At 50.8% G+C, this 15,824-nt stretch overlaps 1 protein-coding gene across 3 annotated transcripts in view; it reads left to right on the top strand.

The window, feature by feature from the left end:
* The window catches only part of FSTL4 (follistatin like 4), a 422,010-nt gene that overhangs the window by 357,849 nt on the left and 48,337 nt on the right, over nt 1–15,824 (top strand). For all 3 annotated transcript variants that reach the window (XM_032157904.2, XM_032157906.2, XM_032157905.2), the window contains exon 7: nt 9,054–9,220. In XM_032157904.2, the coding sequence (XP_032013795.1) occupies nt 9,054–9,220 (167 nt within the window). The remainder of the gene's footprint in view (nt 1–9,053; nt 9,221–15,824) is intronic.

Here is a 15,824-nt window from a genome sequence, read left to right as displayed (position 1 = left end):
ATGACCACACAGCCTCCAAAGACGGGGAGAGGAGAGCATGGATGATGACTGTGTTATCCTCCAGAGAAATAAAACCAACAGAAGATGCATATGTCTTCTATGGAACCAATAAAACATTGGCTTCTGTTGAAGCCAGTGTTTCAGTTTCAGTCTGACAGCAGGAAAAAGACCAATGTCCCAGCTCAGCAGTGAGACAGGAGGAGTTCCCTCTTACCCAGGCTCATTTTTTCTATCCAGGTCTTCAAAGGATTGGATGAGGCCCGCCCTCATTGGGGAGGGCGATCTGCTCTACTCAGTCTACTGATTCAAATGTCAATCTCACCCAAAAACACCCTCACAGACACACCCAGAATAATGCTCGAACAAATATCTGGATGCCTTGTGGCCCAGTCAAGGTAACACATAAAACTAACCAAGACAATGACACAGAGGTTGTGTGGCCAGGCATGGTCACCTCCCATCACCTACCATGTCAAACCCAATGACATGGCCCCATTCTGGCTCCAAGAGAGGCCAGAAAATAGTCATAATGAGTGCACAGGAATTGGAAGATGAGCTGGCATTTGGAAACACACAGCATGGCCCCCTCTTGCTAGTTAGGTAAAAACTCTTTGCTCTTCTCCACTGACTTGCTCAGGAGATTCTGGATCCAACCTTAGAGATCTGTATGAATTTTTGTAAATTCTGAGTAGCTCTGTATAATTATAGAAGGTAATACATTATTTTCCTCCTTAAGACACCAAAGTAATAGGCAGTTAAGATACTTTCCTTTTGCAAATATCTTGAGCAGAGGTATGCCCATCATCTTTGGGTGTAGACTCAGGAGGGTGGAAGAGACCCATAGACTGGCCGAGCTGACCAAGGCTACCCCACATACAGGAACCAGCGGAGGTGGAAGAGCTGGTATGCAGCACTGCGACAGCCATGCCCCTGCTGACCAGGAGGCCCTGTGCTCTCCACGTCAGCACGGATGCTTTCCTCCTTCTGATGGATGCCTCTCCTGCCTGCCACACTGTGGCACCCCATGACACCCAGGATGGTGATGTCACAGCCCCTGGGCACTGAGTTCTGCTCTAACTTCCTGTTCATCTGCACATAGCAGTCACATTGAGGTTTAGTTTTCTCAAAACCAAAAAGATGTATTGGCCAGAGGAGGCTAAATGGAACCCCAGAGCCCAGAGGGATGCCCAGGTAACCCTGCCCCTGCACAGGCCGGCCCCTCCTGCAAACAAGGAGGATACTACACCAGACTGGGATGTCTTGATAGCAGGACACAGGTCTGCTGGGCACACAGGGAGGGCTTTACCAAGAAAGAGGGCAACCAGGCTTTACAGGAGTCACGGGCCCTTAACCTGGGGTCTGTAGACAGGTTCAGGCCTCTGCTCTCCCTCCCCACTTAACACTTGTCTTCTCTGCTAAGCCATGAGCTCCAGGTTAGCAAGCACCGGGCCTGTTTTTCTTGCCAGTGTATCCCCACTGTATCCTGGCTCCTGGTACCAGCTCCATAAATAATTGTTGACTGAGCCCTACCCTAATATTTCACTTGCTTACAACTGCTTATTAAGTCCCTTCTGCATGGTAGGCATTGTATCAGGTGCTGGTGATACAACATAAATAAAACAGATATAGTCTCTGCCTTTATGAAGCTTACAAAGGTGTTTGTTCACACCAGAGAGCAGAACTTGATAACTAAACTGTAATAAAAGTTGAAGCAACATCAAGCAACATAGGCCAGTTGAAAAAGTAAATTACCCACTGACCCGCAGGTAATTAACTAGTAATTTTATTGCCATCCCCAGAATGAAGCAAGCAAGAGGGAATGACAATGGCAGGAAGACTGAATCTGGTTACACATAAGGAAACAGGAGATTTGGGACAGATGTAAGTGCTCCCTTGTGTGGCTTTGGAGCAAGTCTGGCTAATACAGAGCCACCTATGCAGGCTGGATGCACCCTGGTGCTCTAAACAGGAATGTCAAGATGAAAGGCTCTAAGACATCCTGTCCCCAGCCTCCCATCCACAAAGATTCAGCAGTTATTTGAAAGGATCCCAGAGTGACAATCTCTGGTAGAGGGAACAGAAGAGACAAAAAGCACACCATCCCTCCCACCCGCCTTGCCCGGCTCACCAGGATACGCCAAAGCAGCTTCACTCTGTAAACGCCAGCCAAAGTCACAAGGTCCAGGAGACGTTGCCCTATTTGTTCAGGAGACACTGGGCATGCGCACTCCACCTTGGCTCCTCCCCTACTCACCAACTTCACAGTGTGACTCTGGTCACAGGGATGGGACCAAATCAATAGACTTTGTCACTCCAATGCCACAGCTTCTTTGGTGGCACCCAGGTCATCTGAGGGGTTTGTTTCAGGAAAGCACATTAATTTAGAAGGAGAACAAAGTGGGAAGAGGCCGCAGTTACAGAGATGTGTCTAAGCACCTGGCCTGTGCTCTCTCCAAATTGCCCTCATTCCCAAGCAGGCCCCTGAGCCTGAGTTTGCCCTCCGAGGCTCAGTCAAAAATATTGATGTGCAGGCAGGTTACTGAGCTTTTGACAGGGTTTTTTTCACCAACGGCATCGTTTGAAAAATGGCAAATATCCAAGTAGGAATGTGTTCCATTAGTGTGTTTCTGACGTAAGAAAACTAACACCAGCTTGACAAGAATTTGAGAAATTTAATTTCTATCGCTACAAAGCACCAGAATCCTATTTGAGAGGGTGCTGATGGGTTTATGAGTGTCTCATCGAGTTCAAGTCAGTGTGAGAAATAGCGCCGGAGATTAAGGGAAAGCTGTAATAGGAACTAAAACCCAATTCTCCAACAACTGAAATGTTATGGCCTCCTGCTTTCAGGAAGGGTGTTTGTTAGCCTGCTTATGGTAAGCCTATTAATTCCCTGTGACTGCCTCTTCTCTCCAAGCTCCAAGACTCAGGGAGAAAGGTGAGGACGGGTGTTTGTGGCATCTCGTGTCTGGAAAACCAAGGGTATGCTACTGCACTGGTTTGAAGGGCCTAGAGAGACAGGTCATGGCCTTGAGCCCACCTACTGTGTGCCACGCCTTGTGCTAGGCACCGGAGTGCCAAACAGCCCTGCCCAGAATCCCACTGTGGGACACGCAGCCTAGCTAGTGGTCCAGGAAGCTCTGTCTTATGCCAACCAACCCACACTGACTTGGGCCATCACTGCAGTGTGACCCATGTCTTTTCATCCCAGGGGGATATCATGGGAAGCCCTGAGCTTTGAGAACCCCCCAACTCCCTTGCCCTCCTCAGATTCTCTACTTGCAGAGCAGCTCTCCAATGCCAGTTCTCATAGCAGGGCGTCAGTCCCTCTGTGGGCACAGACTTCTGCCCAGCAGTGCCAGACAAGCTCCCTGATGGGCTGCTGTGACCCCCAGCCCAGCCCTCTCTTTCCAAAGACACCAGCCTCTGTGTGTAGACACATTCTGACCCCAGACACAGCGTCTGGCTGAGCCCTCTCTCACTGACTCCCAATCACACTCTGAGTGCTGGGCATATCTTATTTGGTCTTCCAGGGACCTTGGAAACCTTCCCACATAGTGGCTAATGAGCCCACAGATGGTCAGTCAACACGGGGGCATTGGAGCCACAGCCAAGAGCCCGAAGGACCACTCATTGCCCCCTAGAGGGCTGCATGTGGCATCTTCATCTTCCTCTCATGTGACCTGGCTCCCCACCAGAGCAGAGACCAGGCCTGGGGCTTAGCTGGTCCACAGCCCTGCAGATGTGGCTGGCGCAGGTGAGGTTCAGGAGATGTGTGATCACTGAACACAGAAGGCCATCTCCACAAATTCCAGACCCTATCCATCAGGATGTGAGGCTCAACAGGATGGTGGGGTTTGCTTCGTTGGGCCACATCTCCTCCCTGTGAAAGCTGCCCCCATCACTCTCCAGAGAAGGCGCAGGGTGGAGGCAGGACTGCAGTAGCCTAAATCAGGTTTCAGTTCTGATGATTCTTACTGTCTTCACTGTATGACCGCGGCTATCTGCCCTGATCACGTACGATGCCCAGGCTTCCCAATGCAGTTGTGATGCAGATGGCGGGAAGGGAGGGGGCCCTCTCTGCATCCCTATGATGGTCACAGGGTGTCCATCTGCCCAATATACCCTTTCCATTAGACATTTTATCCCAGCCCAAACACCTAGTCCCTGCCCCTGGAGGTGGCCACATGGCCCAGGCCTGATGGGCCAATCAGTCCCATACATGCACAATATTCAGTCCTCTTGCCCTCAGTGTTTGCTTCAGGGAAGAACACAGGAGCTGTATGTGGCCAATCAGAGCTCCCCCATGCTTTTTCCAGGGCTCTCAGGCAAGATTTGGTCCCTTCCTCTGGGATCCCACATACAGAAACAATGTGAGTGTGGGGCCACCAATGGACATCTTGCAACCAAGTAGAGAATGCCACTGTCGAAGGCCCTGGATGCCTGCAACCTCTTCCACCTCCCTTAGGTTTCCCATTGTGGGAACTAAACCACCTTTTTCCCCCTAAGCTATTAATAGTTGAGCATTTCTGAGTGTTTCTGTTACTAAGCCTGAAAAAGTTCTGATAAATTCACCAGGACAGTCTCTTTCAATCTTCTTCACCTAATATCTGTCCAAGTATTTCTTTACATTAAAACTTCAGGGTCCCAGAAACATCCCATGAGGTCATCTTGGAGGTAGGGGCCAATAGTGTGAGGAGCTCAGAATGGATGAGTAGCAGGTGCCAAGCAGGCCCACACTGAGGTCTGAAGACACAAATGCCATGGAGAGCCAGCTGGCGCAGTGGTAAATAATGTTGGAGACCCAGCAGGGTCAAGACTGGGGACTCTTCTGGATTCTGTGTGGTGATCTGTGGGTAATAGGGAGCCATTGACAGCTGTTGAGCAGGGCTGAGATGTACCTTGTTCTGCCAGTAGCAACAAGAGACTTGCAGGCAGCAGGGGCAAACTGGAGGGGTGAGCATGCAGGAGGCTATAGGGGGCCTAGGATGGGGCAGGGGAGTCCTCAAAGGGTGTCAGGAGGGAAACCTCAGTGGGACTTGGCACCCATTGGTGCTGCCACTTGAGGTGTCACTTTTACCATCCTGGGTAAGTGGGCAAAGAACAGGGGCAGATGACACTTAGGGGCAAGGAAAGATGCAGTGGAAGCACTTGCAAGACTCAGGGGGTCTCCGGGGACATGAACATAGAATAATCGGCTCCGAGTCAAAAGCGAGGGGGGGCCCAAGCCCTCATTGTATCCATGTCTAAACTGAGGCCCAGTGACAGGAAGGGAGCTGCCAAGGCCACTGAGCTTGTCAGCAGCAGAGCCAGGCCTGGGGGCCAGGTGGCCTGCCCTGCCCACTCGGGGCCCAGCACATGATGCTGTCTCATTTTTCACTCTCCCTGGAAGTCACCCTGGGAAGCCACTTAGTCCTACTCTTGCCACTTAGCAAGGAAGGAGGACCCGCCAGGGAGAGGCTTGTTGACCAGGAAATAACTGGGAGTGAGGGTGGAAGGAGAGGGCTCAGTAGCCATAAATCCCTTCAGAATTGTGAAAGGAGCTGGGGAATATGGACACAAATTAAATCCAATAAAACATTCATTTAATTAAACTTTAAGTGATCCAAATATTTGCTGTTTGGTTAATATTCGTGTAGCTGACAAGAGCAGAATTACGATGGTTCTATCAGTATTCATACATTCTAATTTTGCATGAGTTTTTCCTGCGCAAAGTACACATCTTCTACATACAAATGACTGGGAATAACTCAGGGAAGATGCAGCAGCCAGTTATCCCAGCCGGCAGAAGACCAGAGGGACACAGAAGGCTTCCGTCTCCCACTTGGATTTTTGTTTCCTATTAGCCCCATGTTTGAGGCTCCTGCAGACCTTTTGCTAGAGCTGCTTGGAATATATGACTTTGGGGCCACATGGAGGAGGGGATCCTACCTTTCCCATCAGTCCTGTGTTCCATATGAGGGGCCACGCTCCTAGCCTTGTGTTTAGAGCCCCAGGAAACCCCAGCCTACCAGACTGCCTCGTCTCCCTGTCTCCCACCTGCATTCCGCCTCTCTGTGTACCCAGAGCCCTTCTCATCTTGTAACACAGTGGTTCTCAGGCCACCACAGAACCCCTTGGGATCCTTGTTAAAATCTGGATGTCCACCCAGCCCACCAGAGAGTCTGCATCAGCCTGAGGCAGAGGGGCAAGAATCTGTTTTAATTACCCACACCCAGAGATATGATACAGGTGGCTGGGGAGCCGCACCTGAGAAGCGGATCTCTAGGGCCCAGGGGAAGCCCTGCTGCTGCCTCCAAGAGCCCCTCCCCGACAGCCCAATTGGTCTTTTCCTTCTAGTCTGACCACAGATCAGACGTGCAGGGAAAATCTAGGTTCCTTTTGTAACTAACCTGACTTCACAAGCCTCACCCCACTGGGAGAAAAACACAACTAAATGCTCAATCCATTGTAAAGATCAGCACGAGCTGACAATTTTAACAGTCCACGTAAGTAGTACTCTGTCTAAAAACTGCTCTGTGTCTCTAGCTTCCACCCCACGTCCCAGCTGCTCTCCCCGGCTGGCTTCTGAGTGTCCGGGGAAGCAGCGTGGTGGTGCACTGCGGCCTCACTTCCCACTGCAAGGGACTCTGAGTTGCCCTGTCTGAGGTCACTCGAAGCTGAGCTCAGCCCTGGGTGTGCTCATGATCTGGGCTCACAGCCTGGTGGACTCGGGGGTCAGGATACTCCCCCAAGCAAGGCCTCCCACAGCCACCACTGGCCTCCACGCCCCTTGAGGCCAGGGGCACTTCCCTTTGGACCTTGGTCTGGCAGCCCAAGGCATTTCTCAGGTCCAGATATGATGTTGCTGAACACCAGGGGTTCGGCCTAGGTCTGGTTGTTCACCTCACAGAAAGTCCATCACTGAGTGGATGAAATATTGCCAGGGAAGAAAGGCTTTAATCTCAGTGACATCAGCCTGGAAATGGGAGACCAGCCGCAAATCCAACTCTCTGACTAAAGTTGGGGGTTTAGATAGCAGAGAATTAGGGGGGGGTAAGACAGGAGATGGTCAACAAGCAGCAGGTGTGTCTCATTGTCCGTATGCAGTGATCTAGGAGGCCTGGTGGTTGGTTTCCTGTTAAAAGAACTCAGATAAAACAAATTTAAGTTTCTCAAGCTTCAGTTATCTGGGAAAATTGGGCCTGTTTCCATACCAGGAGCCAAGGTGGTTCTGGCTCTCTGCCCAGACACATGTGGTTGCCCCAGGTGGCAGGAGCAGCAGCACAAAGCCTCGTGGCCCAGGGGAGCCTTGTGGTCATCTGATGAGGAAAGGATGCCTCCTCCACTCTTGGGGAGAATGCTGAGATCTGAGACCTACAGACCTACAGACCCACAGAGTACGGTGGGAGCTAAACCATTTTAGCAAATTCTCATTCTTTCTCTTTCCCCTCTCCAAAGCCCGGGTCATGCTACAGAGTTAGTGCCTTCTCTCTCCTGCCCTGGGCAATAAGCCTCATGACTCGGAGGTGGGAGGGTAGTGAGCAGAACTTCATTTAAGGGGGAACTTGAAATGCATCACTTTAATGTTGGTAAAATATTATGCCAGTTGCGTCTGCATCCATCACTCGGTGCTTATCTTTCCTTGAGGGTTCCTTCACCGTTAGTCACATTTTTCCTGTGTGTGATTGTCCCCTCCCCACCGGCCTATTGGCTCTTTTACATCTTTATTTCATTTTCTCCATTTCTCATCCATCCAACAGCACTGATGAAGCACCTAGCATATCTTGTTCATCTTTGTGAGCCCAGGACGGAGCCACTCAGCATCTGTGGAGGAGGGAGGGCTTTGCTGCTCAGGGTCTGACCTCAGGGCCCTGCTTTCAATTCAGCTGCTCTGCTGTGCCTTGCACCTGCGGCTGTTTTTGCTCCCTCTTCCCCTCTCCCATACACACGGGCAAGAGGGTGTGAGCACAGATGTGCTGCCTGCAGGGCTGCTGCTGCCTGGTCACAGCTCACAAGCGTCCCGCAGAATAGCAGAGCTCAGCTCCCAACTCTGCTTTGTTCCACATCAGGGGGATACATCTGTTGGGGTCCCCCAGGTCCCAGTAGAGTCGTAAGCATGAATAGGGAATAGACAAAATAGTACCCACTGCACCCAGAGTCAGCCTGCCTCCCTCAGCTCATGCCACCTCTGGCTATTGCCCCAGCCTCCCTGAGCGCACAGATTTGAGGGAAAGAGCAAAAGGGAGCCAGTCCCATCAGTGGGCCGCTGACTCTCCCCCAAAGCCTGATCCCATTTGGTCATTTGAGCAGCCTGAGTTTGATTAATTTTTTCATAAATCATGAGAATTTCAAAAAGCTTGTGATTGCAGAGAAATATCTTAGATTCTTCTCATTTGCCTGAAGAATGGTCAGTCCTAATGCCAGTTATCAAGTGCAAAATGGCAAGGACTAATAATTTCTGCAGCCTGAAGTATGCTTCAAAAAATTAAAAGCTACAGTGCATGGTCACAGGACAGAAATCCAAATCCAAGTTCAGCGAATCCTCAGACAGAAACAAACCTTCAAAGATCAGCCAGTTCATTCCCCAGACTTCAGACAGCGCAACCTTTAAAACTGACCCCAGATGGATGAGAAACTTGTTGGCTCACTTAGCAGGCCTTGTCTGCACTTAGCAAGGCCCAGACACCAACAGGCCAGGGGAGCTGTGAGCAGGGCACTGCACCCCTGCCCCCCGTCTCTCTGTGTGGTGGGCCCCCTGGCCTTCGTGACCCACATTCTTGGCTTGACACAAATCTATGGCCCAGATTGTCCCCGGCACATTAATTATGGTTCTTGACCTGTTTGGACTCACGTAGCCTTTTGGGCATTTGACCTAAGTCTTGGCTCCTCGCCCAGCAAAAGTATCTATCTCTACATTTAGTCAGCACATTGTAAACAATTTTCAGGGAGCTGTGAAGCCCTTCTGGGCCCCTTCCACCCAGAAAATTCATGGCTATTCACCTTGAGTTGAGACTCCACTCAACTCAAGGATGGGCCTGCACCTGACCGTGCCTCCTCCTTTCCCTCTGCAGAAGTGGTTCAGCTCAGCCTTGCCCCCGAGGACAGGGTCAGTGTGACCACAGTGACCGTGGGGCTGAGCACAGTGCTGACCTGCGCTGTCCGTGGAGACCTGAGGCCACCAATCATCTGGAAGCGCAATGGGCTCACCCTGAACTTCCTGGAGTTGGAAGACATCAATGTAAGTCACCTGGAATTCACTCTGAGCTCAAGCGCAGCTCCCCTAGGACAGTACACTGGGTAAGATACCACAGGCAGTGGCAGGACGGGAGAGTTTTAGTTTAACATCCTGTGTTTGGTGCTTTTCTAGCCTGTTGTCAGCTTGGCAGTATCAGAAAATCCACATCCCACCACAGCAGAAAATAGATGAATGGTGGCCATGCTATGTCCGGCTAAGGAAGAGAAGAGGGATGCAATGGGTGGGACAGGAGGCCTCTGAACGGGGCTGCATTAGCAAAGGCCTGGAGGTGACCCTGAGAACAGACTGTGTGGGCCTGCTCACAGGGCTCAGAGAGATGGACTACAGGCCAGCAGAGAGTGCAGCAGGCTCCACAGCTGAGAGAACAGCGGGCTTGGGGACCTTAGGAGGAGGTTCTGGGCCCTAGTGCTGGGTAGGCTGTACACAGCTGCGTGCAGGGAAGGGGTGGTCCTGTGGAGGGCAGAGGTGAGCCACTGGGCTGGGTTGGCTGGAAGACAAATGCCAGGTGCCAGATGAGAAGGTAGAGGGAAAGCAGGTCAGGCCAGAGGGGACCTACCTTGGGGACGTTCGTTGCTGGGTGAGGGGATGAGGGTGTGATGAGTTAAGTGGTGCTGTGTGGAAGAAGAAAGCAACTGAGCTCATGCAGCCTAGCATTGACATCAGGGGGTACTTCTGTGCTCTGAGGAACCAGGCAGCCTCCGTTGGGATCCCAGCATCACCCACGTCAGCTTTGTGACTTTGAGTAATTTCTTAGCCTGCCGATCCTCAATGAATTAATCTATAAGAAAAATATTAGCAATACTTCCCTTCTATTAGACTTAAAAAAGTGGCATAATTCAAGGATATTTATTGGTCCAGGTTTGGCACAAGAGGTGATGTGGCTTCCCAGAAGTTCATGTGAGAAGACAGAGTGATGTCACCCATGTAGTGAGCTGCCAGGACAGCTGATGGGTCTTAGGTTACAGTAACAGGAATATAATTTTCAGGCAGAAGAGAGGGCAGCCCTAGCCTTGTTGGCTCAGGACAGGACAGCTGGTCCACAGTGGGATGCTTGCCCAGAGAAGAAAGAGCCGTGGGATGAATGGTCAGTTCCTGCTAACATCTCCAAGATGGTGGGGTAGGGGCTGGGGCAAAGGGAGCTGACCTGGGCTGTGTGACCCCCTGAGTTGGACTAGCACCTCAAAAGGAGATCAATTTGGGCCCCTTAGCTGGAACCCCATTCCGGCCATCAAACCTGCCCCACCATGGAGAGAGAGCCCCCACAGGAGTCACTGAGCTCCTTATCCCAAGGGGCATATGCAAGCTCAAGCAGGGACTGTGGTCAGCAATGCTGCTAGCCACAAGAGGGCAGCTAAACCCAGTGACCTTGAAGGTCCCTTCCAACTCTGAGACTTGCGGGGAGAGAGACCCAGCATGAAATGCTGCAGGAACCACCAAAGTTAGTCCTCTCCTACTCTCTAGGCCCCTTCAGCTACACCCTGGGGGTCATGGGGGAAGCAGATGGAAAGAGGGGGCCACTCTGGAGGTTCTACCCTGGGCAGAGCTGCCAAGAAGTGCCCTTCCCCTAGCCTTGTCACACTGGACAGGATTGTGTCCTTGTGATTTCCCACCACGGTGAACATAGCCAGTATCCTATACAGCTTTGAATGTCAATGCAGCACACTCCTGGTGGGTGCTTGCTGGACAGATGCTGGATGGGCAGAACCCTTCATTTTCTGGGCCTGCAATGGCCAGGGCTTGTCTGAGAATTTAGCAAGAAAGAGCAGTGTCCTATCTTTACAGACTGGACTGTGTTGGGGTGCATGTTTGTGAGCGTGATGTCCTCCACTGTACCTGCTCACAAGGTACAGTGCCAGCTTTTAAACATGTTTGGCCAGGAAAGATTGGTCAGTACTGGGACAGGTCCACCTGTGTCTGTGGGAGCATTTCATGTGCGTTACTTGGCGCTCCACTGAAAGATATCAGAAATAAAAGCAGAGGCAAAACTCCACTTAATGTACTTGCCATCAGTTAATTAAATTACTTTGAGTGGTTTTCCCCTCCCTCAAACATGCCTCCAGCACCAACTCAATTGCATTTCTACTTTTCACAATAAGGTTAGCAATTTGAGTAATTGTGGGTGCAGCCAGAGATGAATGGCCCCTCGTTACCTCCCAGGAAACACTTGCTGCTCGTGGTTGAGTCAGTAGCCCGCAAATAGGCAGGGCCCAGTGCTTCTCAGAACCCCCTACACGAGGGAGCAGGGTAGCACCAGCCCCGCAGGGGTCCAAGCCCGATGTTTACAAACGCACAAAACACACGCACACCTCCCCTACCTGAGGGAAGGAGGTGGCACAGCTTGCTAGTGAAAGGCATGAGCCTGGGGTCTGCCACTTACTAGCTAGAACCTTGGAAAGTTACTAGTCTAGTAACCTTGACTGCTGTAAGCTCCAGTTTTCCCTTCTGTGAAATGGGGATAAATAATGGGACCAGCCTCACAGGGTTCCAGTAAGAACTAAATGACAATATGCATGTAAAGCTCTTCACATATGGTGTTCTATAAATGCTAACAATTATCACTATCATCATTTTTACTATTGTTGCTGTCACTAATATTATTATATTATTATTCCTGCTGCTGCTAAATAACATTCTCAGCATCTTGCAGCCTGAGTCCCCACCAAGCAGCCAGCAACAGCTGGGTGAGGCTCCCCAGTCAGGCAGATAGGATCTTGGCATGCCCCCGCTGCTCGCAGTGGGGACGGAGGTCTCACTGTCCACGTCAGCCTCGATTCACCCAGGGAGAGAGGCACTGCCCCTCCGCCTCCAGCAAATCCAGAGCAGCTTTGGGTGAGCTGTTGGACTTCTCTGAGCCTGTGGAGAAAGCGTATTATGTCCTCCTCACATGGGCATTTTCAGGCTGAAGTATGTCAAGGACCCAGCTCAGTGCCTGGCACACAAGAGGTGCTCATAAGCAGTAGCCCCACTCGGGATGGTGCGGAAAGCAACCCTTGGAAGAAATCAGGCTGAAGGGGGCTAGAGCCAGGTCATTGGGATTCACTTGCATTTTTGAAGCAAGAATTAGGGGAGAACAGCCCAGGAGTGCAACATTGATGCAGCAAAGATTCTGGGGTTGATGAGGCTCCCAGAGTCCCTCGGCCTGAGGTGTCTCAGTGGCCATGTTCACCCCACAGCAGTGGGAGATGAAATACGATCACCGGCATTGTAATCAGTGGTGACCCCCAAACACGGCTGCACGGGGGGAAGCTGATCGGCTTTCAAAACCCAAGGCGGGGAGATCACAGAGCACGAAGGAGCGTGGGCCTCCTTTCTTTGTCATTTGTATGAGACATCTTGCTTGGCAACAAAATAATTAATCACTTTTTCACTACTCTCTTAATGAGAAGCTTTCATGAGCAACAAAATACTAATTTGTCTTGTCTTATCTGTTAAGAATTCTGTTAATGAATTCAGTCACACAGCTATTACAGAATGCCATTCTAATGACACATGTAATTAAACTTTTCTGACTTGCAAACATCAAGCATGCCCTGAGCATCAGAATAATATTTGATCAGAAAGTAAATGTACCCCTCTCGCCTGGAGCCAAGTAAGAAGGAGCCAGTCAGATTCTGCAGCGAGCAATGTTGCTCTCAGAAGCACTTATGAGTCACCCAATCGTGTGTGGCCCATCCAGGTGGCGTACATGGGGAGTCATCATTTGGGTTGACTCACTTGCTAAGTGTCTGAGAGTCACAAGCTCCGTACCAGAGTAGAGAACAAAGACACTGTCCACAGCCTCCAGGGAGGCGAAGTATCCACTAACAACTGTTCTGGGGGCCAGAGAAAGGGGCCCTTCTGACTGGGGCTTTAGGAGACAGGAATAAGTGAGTGAGAAAGAAGTGTATAGGGACAGACTAGGGCTAGAACATAAAGGTCCTTGAATATTAACATTAAGAGTCTTAGCAATTGCCCTGTGGGCAGTGGGGAAGCGTAGATGTTTGATGGGGGAGTGACATGGTCAGATGTGTGTGCTGCAAGAGTCTGGAGCGCCTTTTCCAGCCTAAGATTAAATATACATCCAAGAGGGAGTTCAAATAACGGAGGGTCCAGAAGTGAGGGGAGCCTTGTTGATGTTTTCTGAGTCTTCCTCCTCTCTAACTTCCCCAATGGCACATCTGGAGTGCAGCAGTGCCCCAGGGTCCCCCTGGCTTCCACCCAAGGCTCCCCTGATGGGGCAGTGGTTCAGTTCATGATGTCTTCACTTTGCCTTTTTTTTTTTTTTTTTTTTTTTTTTAGGCAGTAGGGTCTCTCTCTGTCACCCAGGCTGAAGCACAGTGGCATGATCTTGGCTCACTGCAGCCTCGACCTCCAGAGCTCAAGCGATCCTCCCACCTCAGCCTCCAGAGTAACTGGGACCACAGGCATGCACCACCACGCCTGGCTAATTTTTTTATTTTTTTGTAGAGAGGGGTGTTGCTGTGTTGCCCAGGCTGGCCTCAAACCTCTGAGCTCAAGTGATCCTCCTGCCTCGACCTCCCAAAGTGCTGGGACTACATGTGTGAGCCACCGTACCTGGCCTTTGCCTTCTTAAGGTTGTCAGGAAGTTCAGCCTGGGCCTGGACCTGGTATGTCTCCTAAGGACACCTGAGCCACTGCCTTGCAGGAGGCTTCAGCCTTACCCAGCCCAGCTTGCAGGAGGGAAAACAAATCCACCACTGAGCAAAGGCTAGAATTATGGACGAATGGTGTAAGGCCCCCAAAGACAGGTGCTCCCCAGCAAATCAGCAGCACAGGGCACATGCTGCAGCCCCTCCTGGCAGTGGGTCTCTGGATTATGACACCACCTTCTGTTTGTTTGATGAAAAATCAGTAGTATCTGCTCACGCTCATGTTCCCCAGAGCTAACAAAGCGCAGCCTATAATTTGTTTACTTCCTGGCCGAATGTGGGTTTCGTTACTGAAGCAGCTGTGTGTCTGGATGTGCTCCTGACCTGGCCCTGTGCCCCCGCTCACCTCAGTCCTTGAGGAGGCACAGCCCACTGCCTCCACCTCAGAAGCTAAGCAGAGGCGTGGCCACCAGCAGCACCCTGGGCCAGGCTGCCCCCAGGAGTGTGCCCGTGCTTGTGTCTGGTAGAAGGGGAGCCTTCGCCCCCAGCCCCTGCTGTGGGGCCCCCACAAGGGGCCCTTCCCTGGTGAGTTTCCCCTGTAGCCCCTGTCTCCTGGGGACTCAGGTCCAGGCTTTGGGGGCTGGGGTGAGACCCATCTCAGAAGCAGATCCACACATTCCCTCCCTACTCTGGCCCCCATTCTAGGTATTGGGGTTGGGAAGGATGGGGTGCTGCCTCACTTTCTGCAGAAACAGAACATGCAAACCCATTCTGGGCCTCAGCCCTCTGCTTCTCTGACCACCCAGCCTGCACAGCGGCCACTCGGAGGGTGAAGTGACTGTCCCCAAACCTAGTCGGCATGTCCTGCCTCAACAGTGTCACCCGCCCTTCGTCTCATAACTGTCTTCCTCACTGTCCTTTATGATCCTGAAGGCCAGGAGACAGGAACGGGCAGAAATAGGGACAGGGCATCTCAAAAGTCACAGGTAATGACTGTTGGGCTGAACCATCACAAGTGTTGTTGCCAGTGTTGTTACCATTCATACACGGTGCAGGCTCCGTGCCGGTCATCAGGTCATAAGCATCAGCTCATCCCATACCCCTGCCCCATGAGGCACGTGGGGTTGAGTCATTCAGAGGAGTGGAGAGCTTGCCCATGGGCCCACAGCCACCTACATGCCCTGGCCCAGAGCTCTCTGGGTTCCTTGCTTGTGGGACATAATATCTAGGCCCCAGCAACTCCAAGTCTTTGCTGTGGAGCTGTCTGTAGTTCCCAGGCCCCAGTGGAATGTATCAAATTGGATATGGGTCCCTGTGTGTGGAGCTCCTATTCTCACTGGCTGCTGGCCTCTGGCCCCAGCAAGGAAGGAAGCAACGTGCTCTGAGACCAGCACGTGGAATTGTTCAGCCAGGATATTCTCAGGGAGAGAAAACATTTTTCTATTGTATTCTTTTTTAAAAAAACAGAAAAAACAAAAAGGCCTGCAACAAACTCGTTATATTTCAAATGACTTGAAAGAGCCACTCTTTTTTGTTTTAGGTTTTTTTTTTTTTTTTTCACTGAATCTCGCTATTTGGGGCTTTCAAATGTCGGCAGGCAGAGTACGGTGATAAAAGCAGAAAAACAAAACCCATTAGAAGAAAGTATTTGTGGCAGTGTTTGAAGGATGTGTTAAAATGTTCACTTTTCTCCCCATACCTAAATGGTATAAAACCAGGAACAAATAATTCTAATGAAGCGTATGCTCTCAGCTAGCTCTTCTTTGGAAGTGAGTTATTAAAAAGACCAAAAGAAAATGATTTAGGAGCTCATGACTCATTTAACTTTTATTGTCTTTATATGAACCAGTCATGAATTCATTGTAAAAAGATGAGAGGCGTTTGATTAGCATGGAGAGCTGTTTGCACCACGTTAGACAGTGGTTGTAGGCTCTGCATTAAAATGATCTCATTAAATGCTTGGGTACATTTTGTTTTAAAATCTTAGAAAACACTAC

Source organism: Hylobates moloch, unplaced genomic scaffold (assembly GCF_009828535.3).
Source record: "Hylobates moloch isolate HMO894 unplaced genomic scaffold, HMol_V3 SCAFFOLD_6, whole genome shotgun sequence".
Lineage (NCBI taxonomy): Eukaryota > Metazoa > Chordata > Mammalia > Primates > Hylobatidae > Hylobates > Hylobates moloch.
Note: the sequence above shows the minus strand (reverse complement) of the source record. Positions and strands in the feature narration are given on the sequence as shown.